The sequence below is a fragment of the Erithacus rubecula genome (genome assembly GCF_903797595.1).
Source record: "Erithacus rubecula genome assembly, chromosome: 6".
NCBI classification, from domain to species: Eukaryota; Metazoa; Chordata; class Aves; order Passeriformes; family Muscicapidae; genus Erithacus; species Erithacus rubecula.
This window is the reverse complement of record NC_136688.1, coordinates 6,933,352-6,960,711: the sequence shown is the minus strand read 5'-3', so window position 1 is coordinate 6,960,711 and position 27,360 is coordinate 6,933,352. Positions and strand designations below refer to the sequence as shown.

The 27,360-nt window shown below is 36.9% G+C and overlaps 1 protein-coding gene across 5 annotated transcripts in view; it reads left to right on the top strand.

The window, feature by feature from the left end:
- Positions 1-27,360, top strand: part of INSC (INSC spindle orientation adaptor protein) — a 122,775-nt gene that overhangs the window by 34,803 nt on the left and 60,612 nt on the right. For 2 of the 5 annotated variants that reach the window (XM_079308061.1, XM_079308062.1), the window contains exon 2: positions 3,292-3,385. The exons of 1 other annotated variant lie outside the window; for it this stretch is intronic. In XM_079308061.1, coding sequence (XP_079164187.1) covers positions 3,333-3,385 — 53 coding nt within the window. In that variant the 5' untranslated portion in view covers positions 3,292-3,332. Of the gene's footprint in view, positions 1-3,291; positions 3,386-24,879; positions 24,907-27,360 lie in introns of those variants that run through there. 2 more of the 5 variants (XM_079308063.1, XM_079308068.1) reach the window with 2 other exon arrangements.

Genomic DNA, 27,360 nt, shown 5'->3' with positions numbered 1-27,360 from the left:
GGACTTCTTATCTCTGAAAAAAACTTTTGGCTGACTGTGCCGGATGGGATTGAAGTGTGGTTTGTGCTCTGATTATCTACATCTATTCCTTGAGAAAACAACATCCCAAAACCTAAATAAATGTTGAAATCACAAAGAGAGAAAGGCAGGACACAGAGCCTGCTGCCTTGAATACGTGTAATTTCAGATGCATGTGCTGCTACCTACCAGAGGAATCAAACAAATTTTAAGTCAGCATTTACAATGTGATACAAGGCTGTGTGCAGATGCAAAGTCCTATATAAGGAGTTAAATAAAAGGCTTCATAACATAAAAATACAAATTTATTATTTCAGTATGCCCCTCAGGCTTCAACCTAAGTTAACAATATTGCAAACTATGGGCAATGGGTTTTTTGGTTTGTCTTGATTTGGGTTTTTTGTACAAAATTATCTGCACTGCATCTCTGAGATCATTGGTCATGGAGAAAAATATTTTCAGTGGGAAAAAATATTAGACTCTCCTCCAGAAGTCTACTGATGTTATCTATTATTAAATATATACTTAATTAAAGTGAGTGCATGTGTTACATCTCCACAGAGTAGAGGACTCTGCTTTCAGGAGTGATGGCTAGAGCTCATCATTGTGTTGTGGACTTGAATAAAAGCAGAATCAACTGAATAGAAGGGCTCAAAATCTGTCTCCTAGTCTTTACTAGGAAGTGCAGTTGTCTTGGTCTTGCCTGGAAAGAGGAAAGAAACAGAACAATATCTCTGTAATTGCCCAGCAGGTGGAGGAGGCATTCCAAGCAGCACCAGAAGCCTGTAGCACAAATCACTGCTGTTCCAGCATCTACTGTGATCCTGGGGGTACAGGGGATCTCCTGGAAAAGTGCCAGGGCAGATAAATTCCTCATGTTGCCAAAATTAATTTGAGATTAAATATTTGAGCTAATATCTAGTCATAGTCTCTAGCCAGACAGTTTGGCTAAGATGTTGTTGTGGCATTTTGTTATTGTTCCTGGAGTGTAAGTAACCTCTAAGTAGGAGTTGATAATGTTTTTAAAGGCTCTCAGACATAATATAAAAGTATGTTTTGTGGGAAGGCAGCACATAAAAACTTGCATTTTTGTCAGGTTTCTAATTTATGGGGAAGAAGGACATGCAATAATCTAATTTATGTCTGTGTACATTATGTCACTGATCACAAGTAATGGAGCACAAGCAGGTGCTTTGATTTGTATGTGTAGAAATTGGTTGTAGGCTGAGCTAATGCTGAAGTAGACTTAGCTTGCCAGAGAAAGCTAAAGTTTTAGATTTGATTTAGTGCTTGTAGCATAAGAAAGTAAATCCAGGTCTAATGCTGAGGAGAAAGAGATACTTAGTGTCCGTGAAATCTGTAGTTCTATAGACTAAAATATTGGGTGTTTTGGTCCTTTAAATGGCAAGACATAGGAGGGGAAGTTAATCTTGGAGATAAAGGTTTTATGTGGGTGTGTTCAGCTTTAAGGGTATCTCCTCCACAATGAAGACAGTGATTATTGTGATATTTGGCTGTTTCCAGTAAATGTGATTATACAATTGTTTGTATCTGGTAATCTTAAATGTTTTTTAAAAAAAACCTAAATTATTCTACTAGTTGAAATGAAGATAGCTCATTTATTCCATTTGTTAGTGAAATCTATATATCATACACTAAATGCTGTAAATCCTATACCCCTCCCACTCCCCAAAATAAGGTTATTTTTTCAAATCTTAGTGTCACAGGAGCAGAAGAATACATATCAATATTTTCATACTTGGGCATACATACTTGAACCTTCAGTCAAAACCTACAAAATATCAGCAGTCTTTTTAAACCAGAGACTTCAGTAACAATTAAACTATTTTTAATGTGTTTTTTGGTGTTGGTTTTGGCTTTTTAAATAGATTCTTCTCCTATATTTCAATCTTCTTAGTTTATATATCTAAAGAAGGATTATTTTAAGTTAGTTATTTCCAGGAAAACCAAGGGAGAAATACAGCATGGCACCATCATCAGAGCAATCTGGTGCTAACAGTGGACAAAGCATGTGAACTCATTATTGGTTGTATTATTTTTATGTGCTCAGGATGTGTTTGAGAGATCTTGGGGAAAAAAAACAAGGACATGCATTAGTAATGAGATGAGTTTGCTAGGAAAGGGAGTGAGGACCACTCTGTGTCAATTAAGAGCAATTTGGGGTGGCAAATATCTTGAATGCTGGCTGACTCAGCTTGTATAGTGCAGCCAATGACCAAATAGCAGAATTTCACAAGCAGCTACATCAAAAACCCTCAGCTGGTGACACAAACAACAGTAATTTCCTGTGTAAAGTATTTCCTCTAGGATTGAGATCCATTGATCCCAGATTTTTCTTCACATATAAGAAAACATAATTTTCCCACTGTTTCTGCCTCCTTGTTGAAATGAATCCATTTCCTCCTTCTTCCTGAGTAATGGATTAGTCTTTCCCTTCAAATATTTTGCCTCAAATTTTCTTCCACCCATATGTGTGAGTGAAAATTACCTTTTTTGTAGAATAAATCCTCTATGATTTTTGCTGTGAATATGCTTTGACCTATGGTAGGTAGTGCTCTAATGTAGGGTGAGGCTAATTAAAAGAAGAGGGAAAGAAGTAAGAATCTTCCTTTTGTGAAAATGAAGAGTCTTTCTTTTCCTTCCTTATTTTTTTTTTCTAGTGCAATAAAGCTTGGATCCATCTCTTGGTCAGTAGGTATAAAGGAAAATCATGGAGGAGAAAGATGTGTGAAGCATTTAAAATGTAAAAAAAATGGAGTTGTCCAATATGGAAGGGTCAGATGCTTGAGTGTGTTAGACATCAAGGATCTTTCTGTAAATGTAGTACTTAACAACCCTGAAATAATATTGCAGAATAATTAGGGCTGGAAGGCACCTCACTTGCAATCTTTCTCACAATAACATGAAGAATTAATATAATACTCAATAAATTTCCTCTACCATTCAAGTTAATATAAAATAAATGAGGTTAAATAATACCTCAATACTGACTCAGAAATGTACAACCCAGATGGCTCTGACCTGTGCAGTAGCTCAAGATCTTCAAGAATATGTAACCATACATTGTTTATGCTGTGAAATTCATTTAATGGCCTTGGTTATCTGCTGTAATTGTGGGGTACCTTTGGAAAAAGAGACCTTTAATTTGTTTTAATGAGCTCTCTCCCCAGAAGAGCAGGAAAATGCCATGCCAGCCTGGGCTGAAGGTGCCTGAGTTTTCCTGGGTTTACTAAATGACTCTTTTCTTCCTAGATTCCAGCCTATGCAGAAGTGCACATAAGAACAGGATAAACATGGCTTTTAAGGGCGAGGACCACTTAGACTCCCTTTCCTTACCAGTTCAGCGGTAAGTGGTGCACTCCATCATCCAGATTTCAGTGTTTAAATGATTCTGAGGCAGCAGCTGCACTTTCCTTTGAGGCTCTGAAGATTCTTAAAAGCTCATTTTTAAACTCAGTACTATTCCTATGAAATCTGTAGAATGGATGTGAAAATTTGAGATGTATTTCTTGATGCATTTGGAAAATTCTGGAGTCTGGTAAATCATGGCAGAGTTCATGCAGCCATCACTTTAATGACCATGTTTGCAGTAGCAATGAAAATGTACTTACTGGACTGCTTTTTAGTCATGATGGAAATAACTGGAGCCCTCTGCACTCTATGAAGACTGCTGAAAGCTGTATATATAAATTTGTTTAGCATGATTGATTTTGTTCTGGTGTAGGTATGGTAATGTTGTGAAGACAATGGTATAACATCTCCAGTCTGCTGTACCCTGTTGGGAGTGAAGACATTGGTGATTCTCTTAACCAAAATTTTTTTAAAAAAAACCTGTCTTTTGGTTGCCATCTAGTAGCTGTCTCTGTGTAGTGTGGTTTTGCTTCTAGCCTAATAGAGGTTCCATGAAAAGAAAAAAAAAATGCAGTAAACTACAGTCATCTTGTCACATCTAGGTTTGTTTTGTTTTTGTTTATGGGAAGAAGGAGGGTGAGGGCTGCTGAATGCAGCAATAAAATCAGAGATAAAAAGGATTTAAATTTCAGTCTTCTCTCTAGTCTTCTTTCTTCAGGTCAGACTGTAATTCTTTATTGTAATTAATTTTTAATTGTAACTGACATATCTCTCAAAATATGATACTTCATCAGTAGTTTGATATTTCTCTGCCTTTCCTTACCTCAGTCTTCCAGCAAATACTTTGATATTTCCATGTGCTGGTTTGAAAGCAAACCAGTGATATCTCAAGCCAGAACTACAATTTAATAGGAAAGTGAAAATAAAATGCAGTATACAAAAACACTGACAGAGAGTCAGAATACAACCTGACCCCCTGTCAGTCAGGGTGTTGGCAGCAGTCCCATTAAATGCAGTCCTCCTGCAGTGGCAGATGTGATTCAGCTGCAGCAGTGCTCCTGTAGAAGGTGCAGTTTTCCTCTGAAGGTCCAGGGATGATGTGGAAAGGTCTGGTATTCCTCTGAAATCCAGTGGAAAAAGGCTGCTTGTGCTGCTTCAAAAATCATTTTCAAATAACAAGATTCAAATATTATTATTTCTTTATTGTTCCTATTGTTGTAGTATAATCTTTCAGAAATAAGAACAGTCAGGTCCCTAAGCAAGAAAATGTCTCCATAGGAAAAGTGTATCATAAACAGGCAAACAGATTCCAGGTGTTTCTACAGTGGTCATTGGAGTCAACAGTTATTTTGGCTGTATAAGGAATTTAAAACTGGGGCCTTAAACCAAGTCTCTGTGCTTCATGAACTGTTGTTTACACTCAGATTTTATGGGAAATCACACTTTGTGTTGGAGTCTCTAGAGTATTGAGTCACTGTGTTAATGGTTTTCTAACATACTGCCAGAGCTGCTATCTCTAATTGATATCTGCTGTAGTTACAGTATTTAAAGCTATGAAGTATCCAGAGGAAAAACAAATTATTGTTGCAAAAACTTTATTTTCTATTTCAGTGGGGTAGGAACTTATGTGATGGTTTTGTCTCTTAGGAGAGGAAACAGTTGGAAATAGATCACTTTTATAAAGGACTAATTTGCTTACTCTCCAAAAGCTGTATTCCCATGTACATCACCTTACAGGACCATAAAAATTATCTGTTTTCATCAGAGAGGGCCAGTTCACTATAGCATGTGAAGTGTGTGTGTATTCCTTACAGATGCACATAACCCCATTCTGAAATAGCTATTTTTAGTGTAACTTTGGGAAAATGTCAGTACCCTTTCCTTATCTTTAAAAGAGATAATAAGTATTTACATATCTTTTACATCTAGAATAAAACCTACCTTTCTCTTATGCCCCTGCCCTTTGTCCTGTGTAATGAAAGTTCATTTGCCTTCTTGTGTTCTGTGAGTTTTCACAAGCTTTTTTCATTGTAGTCATGGGGTTTTTTATACTTTCCATATTGGATGGTAAACTAAACTTAAGACAGTGCTGAATCTGAAGTCATTCCACTAAAGAGAGAGTACTCATCACCAAAAGTTAAATAGGATGCTGTTTTGGATGCTTGGATTATGTGTTCAATTCAGAGTTGCAATTGGAAAAATAAAGTATAATTATAAATTTTAAAAAAAATAAATAATATTTTCTCATATTTTATCGACATTAGGTTAAAAAAAATAAGCCACAATTGTCATCACCAACTTCCCCTCTTCCCCATGAAAACCTCTCAACCCCAAAACAGCAACCAACTAAAACCAAAATAAAATTAACAAAACAAAGTGAAGAAAAATCCTAATCCCGAATATGAGTCAGAACCATGCACTAGCAGCTTATAAACACAGTTGTATCCTGAGCTGCATCAAAAGAAGTGTGATGGGGCTTTGAGCAACCTGGTCTAGTGGAAGATGTCCCTGCCCATGGCAGGTGGGATGGAACCAGATCATCTTTTAAGACCCTTCCAACCCAAACCATTCCATGAATTGATTAAAATAGCTTGCTGGTTTTCAGATAGTGAACTCCAGAAGCATCCTTGAAGGGCTGGGCACCATGGGGTTTTTTTACAGCTGTGAGTACATTGCTGCTTGCCTGGTGGGGAGACAAGCGCTATCTGAAAGGAAGCAGAAATGTTCAAGGAAATGGAAGGAAGAAATAATTGTTTATATTTCATATTAATTGACCTTTGGATAATGTTTGTTGAAAGCTGTGACTTGAAACAGAAACAAAAGAAATTCAGGACTTTATGCTGCAGGAACTGCCTTGATTCTGCTTGTTTCTCTGCCTAATCAGGATGACAAATTTGTCTAACTTTATGGGAACACATGGACATATAAGATAAAAAACAGATAGATCTATAGTCCCAGAAGTGAATACTGTTTAAAAGGGGAAAAGAAAAAGGGGGGAAAAAAAACCCAACAAAAAACCCTTTATTAAGTAAGAGGATTTCTACTTGATCAGGAACTGAATTATTTCCTGGACCATTCATGTCATATTTTTGCTCCTACTTTTAACACTTCACATGGCCTACATACAGCTGAAGAGATATTTTGAGGGGTAAGATATGTGCAGAATTTTTCAATGTGTTTAATATTGTATTCATATGGGGATATCAGGACAAGAATGGATCCATCAATTTGTCCCTCTCTATAGAATGTCTAAAATATCAATATACAATTTAACGCTGCTTATCAAAGACAGTGACATTTTATTATTGTGTCATAGAAAGTGAATTCTGACTAAAATAGCAAATTTTTTTCCTTCAGTTTGCCAATTATGTCTTGCCCATTTGAATCTGTAGGTTTTGATGCCACTGTTTTTTCTGGCCTTGAATTTTGGGCAGTGAGTTGCTTGGTTGCATGGCAGTTCCTTGAAATTATTATTATCCACTTATTCTTTATCTATTTTCTCAGATATGAATCCCCAAGTGAAGGATTTCTAGGGATGTGAGTTCTGTGAACACAAATAAAAGTTCTTTTTTTTTCATTCTGGTCTGTCATTTTTTTTAAACCACCTCAGTTCTTCTTACTTTTCTATTTCCAATCTGTGTGGTGTCTGCAGTTTGTTGTCACATCTTAGTGCTTGTTCTCACAAGATTTTTCTTACTTTTTTTTTTTAATAGCACTTTTTAGTCTTCAGTTTTAAGACACTGCTCCAGTTATACTTGATCAGGAAATAAGCTTTGTCTGATCAGGGATATCTTCTGTAAGTGCTGAATCCTTTCTATTTCAGTTTCCTACAGTGTTTGCTGCTGATAACTAAGCATTTTGTTTGGTATTTCTGGTTTTTCTTACCTGTGTCTGCAAACTGAACTCCCTGTCTAACAAGAACTCCATGAAAAGCAGAAAACAATGTTTGTACTTCTGATTTTTGTATTTTGCAAACTACTTGCTGTGCATAGATCTTGCCCTGTTACTTAGAATCCTACATTCCCTATGATCAGTTTTATTTGGATTATGTCAGGAACTTTATTGTTGTGGCTCCTTGAAAGTTGTCAGATAAAGACTGTAAGAAACTCCAGAGCTAGAGCAGGAAATTTTCAGAGTTCCAAGTTCAGTGCTCTTACTTGGCTGTATGAATTGTTGCTTTGAGTTTTTAAAAACCATTTGAGAATTGAATGCTTGCTGGGGAATTGAAAATGTGTTATGGAAAACTTCCTTTTGCAACAGGCTGTAGGAGTAGATTATGACAGAAGAGAGGAGGGTGCTTTGCCAATAATGCAATAAAATTGCCTTCTAGTGACAAGAAATAAAATCAGTTATTGCATAGCTCAAGGCACTAATGATGCCTCATTTAATGACCTTGTATTATTTGCCTTTCACTCAGTTTACCCTACAACAATTCAGCAAATAATTTTATAGCTTCAGAAGCAGAGCTAACCTTACTATGAAGTGTTTTTGACTTTAGAGGTTTATATTGTACCTGTAACCAAACTGAAAGCTGAGTTGTTTGTATGGAGTTCTGATGGTGGTTGTAAAACAGATTTGTGAATCTGTATGGTTCTTCTGGGAAGAATTTTCAGGCATGCTAGCTGACTAAGTCCAAAGGGTGATGTTAGTAAAGCAGCAGCTATTGATTTGCCATCATTTGGAGGCATTCATAAGGAATATGAACTCAACAGATTTTTTCCCTTTGAATCCATGGGTAAAATATCTCTGTTCCTCTATTCAGGATGTTAAAATGTAGGTCAGCAGTTTAGCTAGCAAGCAGCAAAAATAATTGCATTTCACTTGTACTTTGGGCATTTTTGGGGTCTGTAAGTCTGCCAGAATGCAAGATATTTCCTAACCTTTTCCTTCCGATAGTTTTATCATTATATCTTTATATTTAGTGTATAATGTGCTGTAGAAATGTTATACTACTTCCCAGAGCTATGCTGTAAAATATTGTATGTTGAACATTAGAAGTCACAAGAGAATTTTGGCTTTTAACCTGAAGCAGATTTGAGTTTGACAACTATAATAGTTGTGAAGTTATGTGACTTTAAAATGTGAACAAACTGATTAATTTATACAATCTGTCTGACTGGCCTCACTAGACCTTTCCTTCATTAAACTTGATATTTCATATTTGTGGTTTGCTGTTGCTTGGAAAATACTTTTAAAAGATCAAGGGCCATCTTTCATCCTTAAAGACAATTAAGAGTTTATTCTGAATCCCTTGTAAGGGTCAGTAATGTTTAATAGCCTGTGGCACACAAACACTGTAAAGAGCTCAAGGTAGTGCTGGTGGAGCCTTTATTATGGAAGGAACTTTGCCTATTATTCTGAGAATGTGTATTTTTGAAATGTGGGATTTAAGAGAGGAGGTTCTTCTCTTTTTGTCTCTTAGAGAAAAAGCAGTTGTTTTTTCTGCACAGTGAATATCTTGTCTTCAGGCCTTGGTGTCCTTTTCAGAAATTAATTTTAGTGAACTCTCAAATTAATGTCTTTGAAATCACAGTGACAGAACTGTGCCTGAATGTGAGGTTACCTTATCTGCCAGGCATGGATGGCAGGTTCTGATTGCAGCTTCTCAAGTGTTGCATGAAGTTTCTGTTGTGACATCGAGTTAGTAATCCTGTCAACTTCACACCCTATGAAATCTACTATGAGAAGCTCATGGGATTTTAAAAATTATAATTTTATTTGTACTGTCATCATAATACTTTTATTCAGAATTTTATTTTGCCATTTTCTCTTGTGATAATGGTTTATATAGACATATCAAGTTACCATGGTGGTCTGTTCATGTCCTGCTCTGATAATTTGGTCATGCAGGGGAGAACTTGAAAGTTGCAGTCTATAGGATGGCAAGGTTTAATGTTATTGTAAACTGGATTTTACAAGAAAAACAGAGAGCCTGCAGTGTCTAATCTTTGACTTCTTTACTTTCTAAGTCTTTCTGAACTTTGCAAATTGTAGTAAAGACTGTTTTTGCTTTTCCTTTTACAATATGAAGTTATTAGTTGCTTGTTTTACTGAGACACTGACTTTCTATGCAACTACATATATATGTCAGGTAATCTGACTTTAGTATTCTTGCTGGTATAATGTTGGAAATAATGACTTTTTTGGCAGGGAATCATATGGGATACCACCTGTGAACTAAAAGAGAAAATTGTCAGTGCTAAGGGAGTTAAAAAGTGTAAATTATTGTAATAGGTAGACTATGCTGAAATCAAATGGCATGCTATGGAAACCAGTTTCAAATTTTTTCCTCCTTTTATCAGTTAGGCCATGTTACTGTTATTATCACATTGGCAATATAGATAGAATTATTCTAGTTAGCCCTGGAAGGAAATTGAGGATGAAATCCTGTCTGCTTAGTATGTTCAATGTATAATTCCTGTAAAAAATTCAAGCTGCTTTGAAGCATTCCAGGGACCTTCCTCTTTACTGTGCTAAGAGAGGGAAAAGAACCACATTGTCCCCCTCAATAGAAACACAACTCTTCCTGAAACTTGAAAACAATGGTCAGAATGATGAAGGGATCCTAAAGCTTAAGGAATCAAGTTCACTGAATTAATTATTGACTTGCTGAGAGAAAAGATGGTGTTGTCTCTTCAAAAGGAGAGTATGGTTTGTTGAAGCTTTGATTTAGCACTAGTTATCATTCCTCCTGATTCTCTCCTGGGTGTAATGCTGATTAATCTTCTTGCCTCAGGCAAACCATTTTACTTTCCCTTGTCTTTGTGTTCCACCTCAGCTGGGGAAACAAAGGAAGTCTTTACTAGCCTATCTCCATATATTTTTATTAAATGGTTCTTGTTCAGTACTATATTATGGGGTTGTATGCCTTGCTGTGCCTGCTGTGGGTGCAGCCCCCTCCTGAGCTGTGGCAGGTGGGAAATGCTGAATATTGTCTAATAGCTGCTTCCATTAAATGCAGGGAATGTGTTTCTGTTCACAAAACCCAGCTTGTTCTTACATATGTTACATTTTATGATCATTTTTCACAGTAGTGAGTTCATTAAACTCTCTTCACAACCATGGCCATAACAGAGACTGAAGAATAAGTACCTGTACCTTGGTATTTGAGGTGTTTTTCCACAATTAATTTTAAAAAAATTAATTCCTTAATTAAAGATATTTTAATGGTCTTACTATGACTTGTTTTTTCAGCAATTTAGCACAAATATGACTCCCATACTGTATTAAATACAGTATTTTCCTCTTCAGTTCATATTTCCTGGGAATTTGTTCCTTATTTAATTGCCTGGTCTCTCTTAATCTGGTTCACTGTTGCCTGGGGATGGTTGGGAGGATCTTGTAATCAGTTGCTCAGTAGTCTATAATGAGCAAATTTAAGAAAGCTATAAGGACAATGCTTCAACTTTGTAAATATTTTTCTTTGTTATTTTCCCTTTTTGACAAATAAGATCTTTAAAAAAGTGGTGGTTGGTGTGACCCCATTTCTGGTCTCATTAAATTGGCTCATGTCTGTTAGTGGTTGGGTTTATGTGCTCATATTAACCCTGAGGGATTTGGAGTGCAAACAGGAGTTTAATATTAACCTGAAGTGTGGCTGTTAACAATTCCAGTTGTTTTGTTTTACTTCTCACAGTGTTTCAGAGAATGTGGTAAAGTGAGACTATATATACACATATAAACATAGATATTGTTTTATTTAGAGCAATATACATAAAGAACTAGATGTAATATTTTACTTGTTTCTAAAGAACCAGATTTTAATTATCCTGCATATGTAAACTATGCTTCAAGTATTTGAAATTTGCATTCTGATCGTTGTTGATTCTTTATTGTTGAATTTGGTCCAGGGCTCTCATGGAAGTACAGAAAATACCTACATCAAGAATATAATATTCTCTTCAACTAAAGCTATGGAAATATTTTTTTCAATATCTTAAATGTCAGGAGCACTGATGTCAGGATAAAGATTAAACAAGAGCAAACCAGGGAAAAGCTGAGAAAATTGTCAAAGGAAAAAAAGGAAGAACTAGTCAGTGGTATCCAAGTAGATGAGGCTGTGATGACACAAGTGAAAGCCAACTTTTGGGAAGTGCTATAGAGCAAAAAATATCTTGTTCAGTATCAGCTGTGCACAAATCAGTGTTTTGTTTTTGATGCACTATGTGTGACACAACTTCACTCTGGGCTATCTGTGGTGGTAGGAAGGGATGAAAGCAAAGGGCAGGCAAATGCTCTCATTGGAAAGCAGTGAAATCAGCTAATGATGTGTATTCAGATTGTTAACCTTGTTTGCCAGGATCCCAGAATAAGAGAGTCTTAATTTGTCTGCAGGCTAACTTGAATTCTAGGCCAGACATTTCTCTGCTTTGTGCCATTGATGTAAATTAATACCTTTTACTTTATTTTTGAAACTTTTAATGTTTGAATTCCAAGTTTCAAAACGAATTCACATAAATACTAAAGTTACTATTTCAAGCATAAAATCTGCCATGCTGAACCATCTTCATGGCTTAAAGGAAGTGACCTTGTTGAATATGTCAAGTGTCCAGTCTGCAGCAGTGAAGAGTCCTTTATTCACAGTTGTTTGAGCTGGTTTCTCAATTTTGAGAATATCACTGAAGTCCTCAGGCTTCCAGATCTCAAGTAACAATCCTTAACAGCTACTATTGCTTAACACTTTCTTATAGTTCAATGCACCAGCAGGAAGTCAAGAGGGAGAATTATGGGATAGCCATATATCTTCATAATTTAATTTTTCTGTTGTTTTGACAGAAACTGCTCTCTCTCAGTGGTTCAGGGACAAATCTAATTTTTCCATCTCGTTTAGAAGCAAACAAACTTTCCTCAAGCCTGTCTTGCTGTGGCACAGTCCCGGTGTGGAGGCGTAAGGGATGTGTTTGTGTCATGAGAGTGAATCAGGAAGCTTTGGATGGGAACACTCCTGGCTTAGTCTAACCCCCTATTGCTCTTGGCTCAAGTGTCAGGAGCAACCTGGAAAGCAATCAGCTGCTACTGCCAGGAGAAAATAAGATATTTTGTCCTGCTCCAAAGGGCTGGAATTGTACTGAACGTTCTCTGTTTAACTGCTGGATTGGAGGTTGATCTCAACAACTTTAAAAATGTATTTTTTTTAATTGGTAAAATGTACAAACAGTCCAACTGACTGAAATGCTGCACAGCCACCTTGCTGTGCAAGAGAAGGTATTTAAAAGTGCACCTTGGTCCTAGCATGGTTCTACTGCAGTTCAGTTTGCTGCAAATGCGAGGTGCTCATTAAAAGCTTAAATTGCAGATTTTTTACTACTTAAGTTAACAGCTTGATATCAGTTTAAATACCTCAACAGATTCCACAACAATCTTGATGAATTTTCCAGTGTCTAAAAAGTGATACTGCTCTTTGCTTGCCAATAAATTTCAGTGCATGTATGTGTTTGTGGAAGAAACAGGGAAGGTTTTTGGACAGTTATGATACTCTTTCAATTAAAATTTAAGCCAGAATTTGCCTATCCTTTTAAATTTGACACAGAATAGGGATGTATATGACATACATTTAATATACTGGTTATAGTGCAAAAGCACAGAAAATGTGATTTCAGCTTACTTTTCTAGCAAACCTATGCATGGTTTTGTGTTTCCAGAAAGAACTACATTTGGAAGGAGTGAAATGGGACTCCATAAATTTCAGAAACATATGGCCTTTGTGTTCTGTTTGCTTCTGTCTTTTGTAGGCATTTTTCCAATGATACATCCTCTTTGAGGAGTAGAATTTATTTTTTACACATAACTTTATTTCTCTCTCTCCCCACTGTCTCATGGAATCTTTTAGCTTTATTGCTCTTTCCACTTTGTATGCACAATGCTTTTGACAAGGACACTTGAGCTGAGCTTTTCTTAGAATTGCTTACAAAGACAGGTTGCAAAGAAAGCCAAAGCTATTTGGGGGAGATTGTGCTCCTGTTGGAATCATAGAATGTCTTGAGTTGGAAGGGACCTGAAAGATGATCTTGTTCCAACTCCCTGAACAGAGACATGTTCCACTAGGGCAGGTTGGCTTTGAACACTGCCAGGGACATGGCAACCTGTGCCAGTGCCTCACCACCTTCACTGTAAAGAATATTTTCCTAAAAATTCTATTTCAATTTGAAGCCATTCCCATTATCTTGTTATGCTCTTGTAAATCTCAATCTTCTGGTTTCTCTTTAGGCATTGGAAGTCCTCAATGAGGTCACACACTTTTGAGTCTTGTACCACTTTTTGTCCCCCTCTTCAGCATTTTATTTGGATCCCCCTCAGTGTGCTTCCACTTGGACCTGTGCTTCTGTTGTAAAATGATGCTTACACACAGAGGCCCTGTATGAAGGCCAGGCAAAGTCACCTTTTGCACTTTTCATATGCCTCTACCTGTTTCATACTCTGAAGAAATGCTTTGGCAAATATGATCACCTCAGCATTAAATGAATCAGGAAAGAGGAAATGGATATGCTGGAACACACATAATATTTCATAAATGTGATACAGGAACTGCACCTGCTTCCTGCAGGTATATTAACCTTAGTTTTATTTCAACCAATAAAGAGCCTCCAATCACTCTTGTCCTTTGTGTAAAATGGTGCTACTTTTCAATTTAATTCCTTAAGTAATCTATAACTAGAAGTGAGTTTAGTTTTATATCTCAAAGAGCATCAGTGGTGAAAACTGCCCATTAACAGCTCTGTGTACATCCCTGCAGCTCATTAGGACAGAGGTTTCTGCTTCAATCAGATAAATGTGATACAGATGAATTTATTTAGTACAGCTGTATAAGAGAAGATATGTTAGGATTTCAGGCATTCTTTTATGTCAGAAATAGTAAAACTTTTTGCTAATAGACAGCAAAATGGTGCTGATATTTGCCTTAGGGTTATTCTCCAAGCTTTTTTCTCTGGTTGTTTGGAAGCTGAAAGCTCAGAATGCTGTCACTGTTAGGCACCTGTGCAAGGTGATTCGTGGACCCACGTGTAAAAAACTTGTGAAAGGATATCCTAGCCAATGGTAGAGTGACACAGATTATTCAGCATGACCTAGAGCATTCCTTTGGGAAATTTTTTTAGTTTTCAGGAAATGTGAAGTTAGAAAGTTGAATTAATTTTGTATTATTTCTCAACAGCTTAGGTCTGCAAATTAAATAAAAGGGAAATAAAATTTCTAGTGTTACTTATCAAGGTGTATTGCATTTTTTTTTTCCAAAGCTGGAGGTGCAGAGCAAATTATCTGGAGTTTTGAGTACAGTTGGCTGAGAAATGGTTCTTCTGTTTGAATAGTTGTGATTGTAAATGTTTTTTTTTTTTACCTCTGCATAAAGATGTTTCTTACTTGTTCCACTTAGTAATTTGAAACCAGCAGAGGAAGATCTTGCACTGAGAGCTTCTACCTGTAAAAACATTCCCTCAAAGTGGGACTTGAGCCTAAGTTCATTATTAGTGCTCTATTTTTCTGGATAAATATGTATATATATAGTGGGAGGCAAATTGTTCTAGTAGAATTTATTGCATGAGACAAATGTTGGAACAGCAAATATCTAGCAAATGAAATATGAAGTTAAAGTATGCTAAAAATACAACTTAATGATCTGAATGAGGAGATACATGACCAGGTATTAACCCACAGGTATCCATGTATGCAGATATGTGTGCTCTTAATTGGGCTGCAAATTAAGTCTGATACATTAAAAAAAAAAAAAAAAAAAAAAAAAGACCTGATTAAAAAGAAAAGAAGAATGGGATAGAGAAAGAGAGAAGCAATAAAATTGCTCAGAAAGTAGCCAGCCACTTATAGATGGTGTAATAAACCAGATTGTGAAATGTGATTTGTAGTTTCTTGCATCTGGTAGTTTCTTTCCTGTGAAGTATCATGACATTTGGTTTCAACTGTGTGTGTATGGACACAAATAACTTAATGGTTTCATCTGTGTGTGCCCTGTCATGGTTTCACTCCTGCTATCACCAGCTATCATTCCAGGCAGCTGTGAAGTACAGGAAAATCTAGTTCCAGTAAGGTTATGCTTGCTACAGAATCCAACCATACATTTAATAGATCAAAGGTGATGTGATACAAAGGTATTTCATGAACAGAGAAAGAAGATAGTCTCATCCCTTTCCAGTCTCATGGAGGTAATAACACTTTCATCAATATTGCTCTTCAAAACTTAGCTCTGAGACTTTGACCTGAATAGAGCAGTCTGGAATATCTCAAGCCCTCAAAACTTCCAAGTTCAGAAATCTGTGTGGTTGCAGTGGTGTAAGAAAAGGTGGGAAAGGATAAAACATCACACAACTTTGGCTATCAGTACACACTTGAGAAAATACAGACAGAAGATATTTAATGATGTTTTTGCTGATCCAGCTGGAGTAAGTTTGCAGCATATAGCATTGATTGCCCCCATCCCTGTGCCCTACACAGGGAATTGAATGTAACTTTAAAGTCTGAAATTGTGGTGAACTGCTCTTGTTTTGCTCATGCTTTCTTTATAGTTTTCAATGTATGTTTTTTGATCAGCCTTAAATAAGTTCATTGGTATTTCTTTTCTGCTCTCCACGGGAAATGGGTGGTCTTTGCCTTCAGTGCACAGCAGTAGTGAGAGACAGGAAATCAGAGACAGTATCTTGTTTGGCTTGAGAAACAGAGTTACCTATCAGTGCCTTTTGAAGAATGTGTCTATTCAATTTATTAATTTCTGCAGTATATTGAATCTTTCCCCAGGTGGGAATTGCATAATTCAATCCTGTCTTCTGAATTCAGAAGGAAGGTTCAGCTGTTTTTTCTTGTGGTTGGATAATGTCCAGTCTAAGAATTTAGCAAAATAAAAATTTTGAAGGAGAGGGACATTAGAGAGAGAAACTGTATTTCCCTCCAAGTCAGAGGTGGCCCAAAATACACAGTATTAAGCCTGTAAGATGTTTTAAATTTAGTATATGTGTTTCAGGGCATTGTTTGGGTCCTTCCAGGAACAGGTGTCAGATAAGAAGCAGAATCTAAATTACCCATCTTTTTGCTTGCAATCAATGTGCTAAGTTAGTGCTGAGATTGCTGCCTGAATTTTTGTGTTAGTGGCAGCTACAGAAAAGTACATCTTGCTTGAGAATTGAAGCTTGAAAAGCCGTTGAGCAGGTGCTTTGAAAATTTAATGAAGTGGTGAAAAGCCTTTAATAAAGCTAAATTGATTTATCCTTGCACTCTGGATAACAGTAGAACATAGAAATCAAATAGAAAACTGGATCTACTTTATTTGCTTCTCTATACAGTGAAGTCAGTTATCTTATTTTCTGTTTACATGATAGCAGCAGAAGAGGATTTTTAATCAGAAAATACAGAGCTTTTTTCTTTACTATGAAGTCCTTACTTTCATAATACAGGCTGCAAGAGGGAAATGAAAAGAATATTCAGTGAAAAAGTAACTTTATTTTTTGTGTGTTTCACACATGTAATTTCAATTTCTGAGGAAATTCTGTTATCTCACAGTAATTTGTATGAAATAAATTTCTTATAGCTAAAGCTGGTGACAATAACAGACTTAATATGATGCAATATTTCCTTGCTTCCATTTCTGATATATTTTCAAATCTGATTTACTTGATGTGCTGTGAGGTACCATAAGGGATTATAAAACGACAAAAACCTAGTTCCGCTCATCCTTTAATTGTTTTTTTAATGCAAAATACTGTACTCCCATAAAACATCCATTTATTCCTATCTGGTGCCAGAGGCAAATTCATTGAATCTGGGATGTATTATTGCAAAACAATGGTGTTCACTACACTTTTATGCTCTGTTAGCTGTTTTCCAGGTTCTTTGATGGCCACTAAGCATTTATTATTGCTAAATAAATAATTAAGGAGGGATAATTGGCTTATTTTTGTGCAATGATACCAGAATGATGCCCTTTTTTTTTTTTTTTTTTTTCGTGAAAACATCATTGTTCTGTTTCTAATGCACTGCAGAATGTGAAGCCTGCATGTCCTTATGAATCATGGATAGCTCATTTGGGCCAGAGATTCACTGACAGTGATCCAAACCCTGCTCTTGCTAAATAAAGAGGAATAAATAGATATTCTGTTTCATTCTGCTCCCTAAGAAGAGGGAAAAGGAAGGAATCCTTATTCTGTCTTTTCTTTTTGTCATCATTTGTAATATTTTCTCAGTCTGTAAAAGCCACTCTGTCCTATCCTCAGGGGTTTGTAATTCTTTTCACTCACTCCCTTGTGAAGGTGGAGATTGGCACCTGTGCAATGGGGCTCTTGTCAGCAAGATTTGCTCCCTCTCTTGCTCCTCTTTTACACCTGATATTATGAGTTGCTGTGCACAGCAGTGAGGTGAAAAGTTCTCACTAATGAATTATTTCCCAGGAATGAACAATCTGTGCATTTCCTAACCCGCTCATCTTTACTTTTGCCTGGAAACCAGGCTGTATTTGTTTCTTCGCCTCATTCAATCTTGTGAAGGACCCTCCTGAACTCTTTTCTATTTGAGGACTTAGAATCCAATTGCTTTGGATTTTATATTTTAATGAGAGTGTTCTAGTTCAGGCATTCTTCACACTTCAGCTGTTGTCTGCCATTGAAAATCAACTCTAAGGTAGTAAAAGTGGTCATTCATTTCCTTTTTGCCTTTCCTGTTTGACCCTCAGAACTCTTCTCAGGATTGCTTGGAAAAACTTCAGTTTTTTGCCTTTCTCCACTATTGTGTTACAGTAGCATCTGGAAGCACCAGTCAAGTTGAGAGCACTGTGTGCAATGCTCAGTGCAAACCCAAGGAAGTGTCACTTAGGCTAAGCAGAGAAGAGAGTTTAGCAGGAGAGAAGAATGGCAGGAAGTAATAAAACTCATATTAGTAGGAAAGCAAAGAGTGAAGCTCAACTTTTGAAATTTCTGCTTGAATGTATCCACTAGATTGCTCTTCTGTTCTGAATAACATTATTGTGGCAAATAATGGAAAAGCCACAGAACTTTTAAGTAACTGAACATATAAAAGCCTGGCTGTGTACAGCCTTCTATCATATCTGTATAGATAAGTAGGGCAAAAAGACAAAAAAATTCCATTTCTCTTTCTGATATGAAATAAAGCACAAAACTTACAGCCTTAAACAAGAGTTACTCAGAAAACATTGTGTGAAGGGCATATTATGGTACTGAACCTGCAAGGTCAGTCTAGACCCATGGGAAAAAGGGATTTGCCTGGGTGCTGCCCTAGTCTGTTGGGTGGTGGTTATGGCATCATTCTGGCCATCTTGGTAAAATGCTTATTGCTTATGCACATCATGTGTGCTGTACTTGTTCTTGGAAAATGAATTCTTTGAAGAGCATTCCTTATGGCATGGAAAGAAATCAAAGTTCAAAATAATTCTATCAAGTTCTCCTTGGTTTAAAAAGGGATTTTCAACCTACACAATGCCTGGGCAGTGTTTCCTTGCATCCCACAGTGCACCCTCCAAATCCCATAAGTTCACAGCATTCACTATGCATTCAAATGTCCATTAATACATTCAAGGAATGAAATCCTTTCTTAACTGCAAAGGGTAGGAAAATCTATTTATACCAGTGAAAAAAGTATTTCCTACAATTCCTTCCTAAAATGGTATGGTTTTGAGATTTAATGTTCAGTTTAGGAATGGTTTGTCATCATTAAGTCATTAGCTGTAAACGTGTAAACTTTTTTATTATTTATTCTTATATTTCTTCCAGTATTTGATGCCAGTATAAGACTTCATTCTAAACAAACAATTCTGTCTCCATTATTACTGGATGAAACAGTGCTAAACTGCTTTTCCCTGCTTTCCATCCAAAATATCTATAATCCCTTTCTGATCCATCTTCTAAGTTCCCATGCATTTAGCACAGTAAAGTTGTGTTACATATCCATAGAATTATTTTGCAAACATGGGCTCTATTTCTATGGTGTTTCTAGTTTGGCCTCTTAACAGTAATGCACAATGCAAGGAAAATGCCAGAGTCAAAAGATGAAATGAAGTTGTTTGGTTGCAAGCAAACAATTCTGAAAAGCATATTCCTTTGCTTTAATCTATTTTATTTCACTAAAGGAACTCTAGGATTTGTAGCAACTGATACAAAAAAGAAGAAATTCTTAATACATTCAAGTACAAAGTGTTTTTTTAGTGGACCGAAGGAATTTCAAGGGTAATATAAGTAAACAAAGATTTGCTACAGTTCTGTCCACCTGGATGTGAATTCCCCTGGTTAGCACAAGGGTGCTGCCAGCGAAGGCCACTCCTTTCAGTGCTTTCCTCACAAATACCATGTCAGTCTCTTCTCACTGAGCTGACAATGACTCCCTGCAGATGCTATTCCCAGAGCCTGAACAGTGGGATGGCAGCCAAGCAAAGGACTTCACATATGCACTGTATATTCTCTCCAGTGCCCATGCAGATTTTGTCAGAGCCTTCTGCTTGGCTTCCAGCTCTGCAATCACCTTCTTCAAACACAAGTGTTGCAGCTGAACGCTGGCCTCCTTCTCCTTCAACCTCTGAAGCATTTTCTCCATCCTTTCCTTCTCACCAATTCCCTCCTCCTCAGAGGAGAGGAACAGCTGTCTGACATCAACAGCTGGACTCCCACAGCCATGGCAGACCCTTCCTTGAAAGACAAAGGTGGAATCACCCAGGACTCAGATTCTCAAGAAGAAAGAGAAGCTTCACACAGAAATAAAAGATTTCATAGCCTTTCTAGCCCTGAAAAAAAGCTGGAGGTCAGAGGTGCTCCTCAGTGCGTGCAAGTTCCAAAGGCACTGCCCAAAGAGGCTCCTTCAGCCTGTGCTGAGGGGGAAGGTGTGACACACAGGGAGCAAAACAGAAATGGGCATATTTGAGGAGAGAGAAGGGCAGAGTTTTAGGTAAGAGATGAAACAAGTCCCCCAAGCAGGAGGAGGAGAGGATGGGCCCAACAAGCTGGTTCAGGCCCATGAGGGAGATGTTCCCCAGCTGCTCTGCCAGGCCTTGGGGCGAGATGGGGGGAAAGGTGAGGAAGGTGTGACACACAGGGGGTAAAACAAAAATGTCATATTTGAGGAGAGAGAAGTGCAGGGTTTTAGATCAGAGAGGAAACAAAGCAGGAGGAGGAGAGGAGGGGCTCAACAAGCGGGTTCAGGCCCATGAGGGAGATGTTCCCCAGCTGCCTCAGGGTGGGCTGGGTACAGCAGGATGGGAGTTAAGGAACCATGAAGTGCTGAGGGGGAACTGCTGCTATGGAATGCACACACCATCACTTGTTCACGTGAGTTTTAAATCTCAGGGAGTTTGTGTCATTCTCCCCCCTCTACTGCTGAAGGCCTGGCGGTGTTGAGAGGCCTTGGCTGAAGGTCACTTACCAGCAGTGCCTCTGAGCAGTGTTTCTGCTCTTCCCTCTGACACCAACCTCTTCTTGTTGCCTTGGAGATACTCCTGGAGAAGCTGGGTTCCAGGGACATGGAATCCTGATGTCCCAGAATTACTCAATCCTGGGGTTTTAGGAAATCACAGATTCTGGCGCTGATTTTTTTTTTCACTTAGAGATGATGCTAAGCCATCAGTTTCCTGAGAATATTCTCTATTGGTTTTATTTTCAGTCAACTGCTCATCTCTTCTTAATTCCTAAGTGTGATTATGCTGTTCTTAAAATTCTTTACCCTTGATTCTTTCCCTTGGGGCATTTACTATGAGCATTGTCAAAAGATTCATGAGAATCACACACCCAAAGCCTCATCCAAAGTCCACTGAAGCCAGAGGAGGAATTTAATTTCAGTTTTAAGAAGTGCTGGAACTACATTTCTTCATCCAGCTTTAAGATGATGGTTCACATATTTACTGCTTATGTTAAAATCCTCAGGTATCCATGATTATCATCCAGAAGCCAATGTCCTATTCCATTTCAGCAGTTCCACAGAAATATGCTTTATAGCAAGGTGGCTCAGAATTCCCATTTTCAGTTGAAAAACACTAGACTCTCCTATGAAAACCTGAAATGATTGATGATAAAGCACAATGCCATCATGAGAAAAGCATGATGGAAAAACTGACAGTATAGCCCAAGTCTTTGTTTATAGAGGTGGCTTGAAATGCAGATAGAGTGTGAGTTTTGCTTTTCATATTGGTTGTAATAATTGAACCTGCTTTGTTTGCATTTAAACCTTTAGTTAGTTTGGCTTTCTTAGGTTCAACACCTGCAGAAAGGAAAATGAAATGCAGCCAGGAACACTAATCACTTTGTTGTGACTTTGTAAAGTGAATGGAAAGAGAAGGATGTGTCTGAGAGTAATTTTCCTGCCTTTTATATTTTGTGTTTTGCTTCTATTTCAGCTGCTAAACTTACTAAAAAATTTTGCAGTTACTCCAAATATAAAATAGCAAAATAAAATGTTTGTATCTAAGAAGTGAGAAAGGGTGGAATAAGATTTAATTGGAAAAGAAGAGGAAGGTCTTCTAGTAAGGAGTAGTTAAAGGTTTGGAATAAAATGGGACATGAGATGCCAATACATGAACCTGCCAAAGATGCAGAGTAATGAATAATCTGGGGCAGACAAAATTACTTTATCACTTTCCTTCTGAACAAAGAAAGTTCAGTGATTATATACATGGTATTTACTATTAAATACCTAAAATTAGTTTTTAGATCAAGGGGTAATGACAAAGGTTACTTCTGAATGTAGAGAATTAGAAGTGGACTTTAGGTACTAAAGAAAAGGGAGGAGTAATTGAAATATTGATGTTATGCATTTGGGGCTTGGGAACTAGAGAATCTGCAACAACCTGTAGTTTATTCTATGTAAAAAAAAAAAAAGTAGGAGGAGGACCTATTTATGCTGGTTAATTAACTGTGACTGCTTTTGCCAGTAAGATGTGGTGATGAAAGCAGGAAGCTCAGTCCTAGACTGTATGAAATGAGATTTCTGGTGGAGATAAGGTTGTACTAATATGACTCAAAAATACAGTTAGACTTTGTATCCTATCATGTATGATATCAAGACTTCCAGTAAAAAGTTAATTTCACATGATCTACAAATCTATTCAAAGCAGGGGCCTGGAAATGCATAAAAGGAATCTGAAGAATTTTGCTTGTAAAGTCTTGCAAATTAGAAGCTGGGAATACGTGTTTGCTTTCCAGAAATGCATTCAAAGATAAAATCTTATTTAAAAGAAAGATGAAACCAAATGGGAATGATCTTGTCTTTAAGAAATTCCGATTAAAAATAAGAAACTTCCAACCAAACTTCCACTGTGATTCTAGAATAACTATTTAATAGAACATATTTGAGCCCTCTAAATTAATTTTAGAGTGATTTTTAAAACATTTATGAGCAAATTATCTGATCTGGTTGCTTCTAGTATCAGTTTAGGTTTGAAGGTGTAAGATTTCGTTTTCCATTTGCTGACTTCTACAGCAATATATAGACCTGTGCATAACTAATTAATTTATTTGATTAGAAACTGCTTTCTTATTTGAATGAGACCACCTAAAGTATTTTTTGCCATCTCATTCAAGTATTTGTGACACTGTGTTGCTACTTCTAGTCTTTTAAATTTGTCTGTTGAAGGGTTAATATTTGGATGGGAATCTTAGAAAAGCCAATTTCAGGCTGTCCTTTTCTCACCTTTTTTTTTTTTTTTTTTTGACAGTTTTAGCTGGAGCTACTGTGTAATAGATGTGAACAAGGGTCTCCAAATTTCTGTAGTCTCCTGAGTGATACTGATCTCACAGCTCCCTGTAAAATGCTTGTTGCTCCCTTCATTAAGTAATCCAGGCTTTGCTTAATCAGTAGGGTTAGGACCTTAAATGAGTAAATAGTGGAGGGTGAAAGGCTAATGCTGCTGCTCATAATGCATGTCATAACTCCTTTGAATAAGGCACAGAGAGCTGTAGTGTTTGTTATTAAACTACAAATTAAGGCAGATTTGGAGGAAGAAAAAAACAATGTTCAGCGAGGTGCTAGGGCTATTTTCATGGACTCTCATGTTAGTCTCCAAATTAGTCATTGCTTGTGATTTCACTGCCTGTGGCCCCAAATTATGTCCAGAGTTGTTTTTCTCCTTTTCACTTTCATTTTGAGTTCTGCCTCCCTGCCAGGTGTGTCTCTCTTGCAGCATATTTTTCTAATAAGGCCATGAGGAATATTGTCCCCTTCAATTACAAGTGTTGCCCGAGCATTGGGCAGCAGTGAACCAGGATGATCTCTCCTGAGCACATTCTCTCCCGTTGCTGGCCTTGCTCACTCTCCTTCACACTGCAGGAACCCCAGCCTGTTGTTTATGGGAGTGAGTACTGTGTGTGCACTCAGGTATCTGCAAGTTAAATGTGTGATGATGGCAACATCCCTTCAAATTTATTGACGTGCTTCAGTCACCATGTCAGATTTTAAACTCCTGGAAGAGCCTGTAAGGAAGTTCTGACTAGATTTGTCATGCAGTGTTCCATGAGGCATATTCCTCTTAATTTGGGCTAAATGAAGTCAAAAGTCATGGATTCAGCCATTGTGCACAAAGTTAAGGTCTCCCAGCTCTGCTATCTCATTTTTCAGGAAAACTATAATTATTGCCTGTTTTTGCAAGACCCAGACTGTAATTTGCAAAGAGATTGAGTCATGGGATCTTTCACCTTCACTACTTTTGTCTGTGCACTGGAGAACTGCTTGTTACAAACCATCAGGTTATATGCTGCAAAAAAAGGAACAAATATCCTTTAAAAATCTGAGTCAGCAGATTAATTTTTGCCCCATCCCTCACGTCCAAATTTTAGAGTGGCTAAAATTGCCTGTTTCTAACTCTGGTGGATTCCTTAAGTTGGATCTAAGCTGATTAACTCTGATTTGAGTCCATAACAGTTTGTTAAGTCTGAATATACCAATACACAGGGTTCCACAAACTTAGTGGTTTTGAAGACTTTCCTTGATTTATTATCTTATAACAACACTGCAAATGCAATAATATTCACTGTTAGTATGAATTAATGATACAAATATAAATTCAACAGACATATTTTGGTTGGTAATCATTGTGACAATATTAGCATGTTCTTTGTTCAGCTTTGCCTGAAAAGAGCCCAATTAACAGCCTTATGTCATTAACTTGCTGATAGTGGGGCTTTTTTGCATTTTCCTCCTTTCTCTCAGGAAATTATATTCTTTTACTGTGGTCTTTAACTTCTGTGAACTCAGTGGCTTGTGTGTTTGTCAAGATAACTACATTTTAAGCAATTTAACATGCTAGGCAGGAAGTAAAGCTCCTCAAAGGCAGCTTGAACAATGTCTCAGTATCCCTTCAGCTAATGGGGGTTGGATAGGGCTGGACCTACTTAAACTATTCCCATGTACAGAAAATTAATATATGATGAGTTTATCCTAGATTTTACATAAACTAATCAGCAAGCTTAGTTAGTCTGTGATTTTACAGAGTGACTTCCTTAAGTTCTGCAGTGTGCCAGCAATTCCAGGCTGGTATAATATTTTCAAACATTTTTAGAGGGACGACTTACAGTGAGGATTTCTCAGAGAAATGTAAAGATCTGAGGAGAAGCCTGCTGCAGCATTTAACAGTAAATTATTTATATGGCCTTTTAAAGAGGACTGATGAAACAACTGTAAGTTCACATATTATATCTTATTACACATGATTACTGTGTTTTTACTTTCCTTATAGAGTTTTCTACAATAGTGATCTTTGAGTAATTCTGCATTATCCATTACTGACTTAATTTGGGGAAGTTGTTAGACTTTGGTAACTGTAACAATTGAGTAATCATTGAGGCAAATTAAAATAACCATGTCAGTATAGCCTCTTTTTTACCTAGAAACTAGCTTTTATCTGTATGTTCTAAAGGTTTTAATAATTTATGCTATAGTCACCTTTTGTCACAGTGAAGTTGGTTACTAGTGTTCCATTGGAAAAGAAGTAGGTAAAGCTTAGAGGAAAAAAAGAGAATATACTACAAACCATCTGGCTGTACTTTTATCTTGCTGTGTCAAGTACAAAATCTAAATATTTGTAGGATTCTATTACCTTAGGAATGATCTACACAGTAAGTGCACTCACTTAAAAAACAGGAATCTGATTCTTATCTACCTTAATGATACTCTTGTGTGTTTTAAGCTATCTCTCCATCTAGCTCTACAAAACTTTGTCAGAACCAGTGCAAATACAATATCATGTATCTGCAGGGCTCTTTTATGTGATTACTATCATGTAAAGCAATTGAAGATAAATGAGCACTGTCTATGGCTCTTCACTCTCTCATTTCACTGAGAGTTGAGTCCTGCTGGCTGTTGTATTGATGTGGAAATTGGTCCTGGCTATATTGCATACCCATGAATAATGCTGAAAAGATGAATTAGAAAAAAATTAGAGATTATTTATGTTCAAAGAGGGGGTGAAATTAATTCAATACATTGTTTGTTGCCAATTAATTACCTACCACTAATTAGAATAATAAATTTGCACACAGTTGTAAGATTTGGCTTTGACTTTCACCATAGGCTTATCTGGAAGCAGTACTAAATGCTATCATTAGGATTAGTAATAAATCTGTCATATTAGGTGAAAATGGATAAAAAGGCTAAGAAGCCTTGAAAACATAATTTGACTGAGCAGAAGTCTTTACACTTTATAAATACGACCACTGGAATTATTCACATGAATTGATCAGCTCTGACTTCGACACAATGTTATAAAACATGAAACTTTTGCGCTTAGTGAAACTCAGTGCTAAATTGGGGGTATAACTCTTTTTCATGATAACATTTGCAATTTAAAACAGAAGTGTGTGTGCTGCCAGTAAAATGGTGGTAAAGAGTTTCAAGCTGGAGGTTTCAAACAAATGATCTAGTCATTAACTCCTGACTTATGTATTCATATCACATCAACATGAGAGATCTCAGTCATTTTGATATCAATCCACCCAGTCTATCCCAAAAAATCTTGATCTATTAGGTAACAAACTGCTTAAGAGGTGATAGAAAATAGCAAAAAAAAAAAAAAAAAAAAAGGTGGAGAGGGGAAGAGAAATGCTGGAAAGAGAACTTTGAATATCATGTGTCTCTTTTTTAGATATTCAATATAAGAGTATTTACCCAGGATGAAATTTACCTGCAATGTGTTATGTAGTGCAGAAACACGTGTATTAAACAAGGTCCAAACATCTTTTGAAGTAACACACTTCTAACAGGCTGTTGCTCTAAGCTGACACCAGAGGATTTTTACAAAATTACACCATTTTAAAAAGACTATGTTTTTTGGCAAGCACACTAGAATTCAAAGTATTCAAATTGCTCACTACTCGAGTTCTGTTGAGTGCTCTTGAAAACTGTGTCAAATACTTTACAACCTCAATTAAAATAGATGACTTTTAAGAAATGTTGGAGACTTTCTCTTGAATTTTCTTTTTGCATTGAATTATTTTTACAACTGTTTTTTATATTAAATGCTGCTTTTATAATATCTAGATAAATTAATTTTTTGTCAATATGCCACGGCGTACTAAATTTAGTAATTTTAACTAGTGGGTAACTGCTATTCATCTGTGTATCTATGCATTTTCCTTTCAAGAAGGAAATCCTAAAGGCACAGAAGCAGGCTGTGCCCATGTGCCAAAAGATGAGCCTGCAGGGAAGAAAACTAGCCTGGCTGAACAGAGAGCCTTGGCTGGAATTCAGAAAAAAAAAGGCAAATTGATCACTTTTGGAAGAAAGGGAGAGCCCCTTGTGAGAGCTACAAGGATGCCATGGGGTTATGCAGGGAGAAAATTAGAATGGCTAAAGCCCAACCAGAATTAATCTGGCTACTGCAGTAAAAAACAAAAAAGTTTCTATAAATACACTGGCAGCAAAAGGGAGGCTAAGCAAGATCTTTTATCAGATCTGGGGGAAAACATGGTGACAGAGGATGAGAAAAGGTTCAGGGTCTCCAGTGCCTTCTTGCCTCAGTCTTTAATAGTAAGACCAGCTGTTCTACAGCTT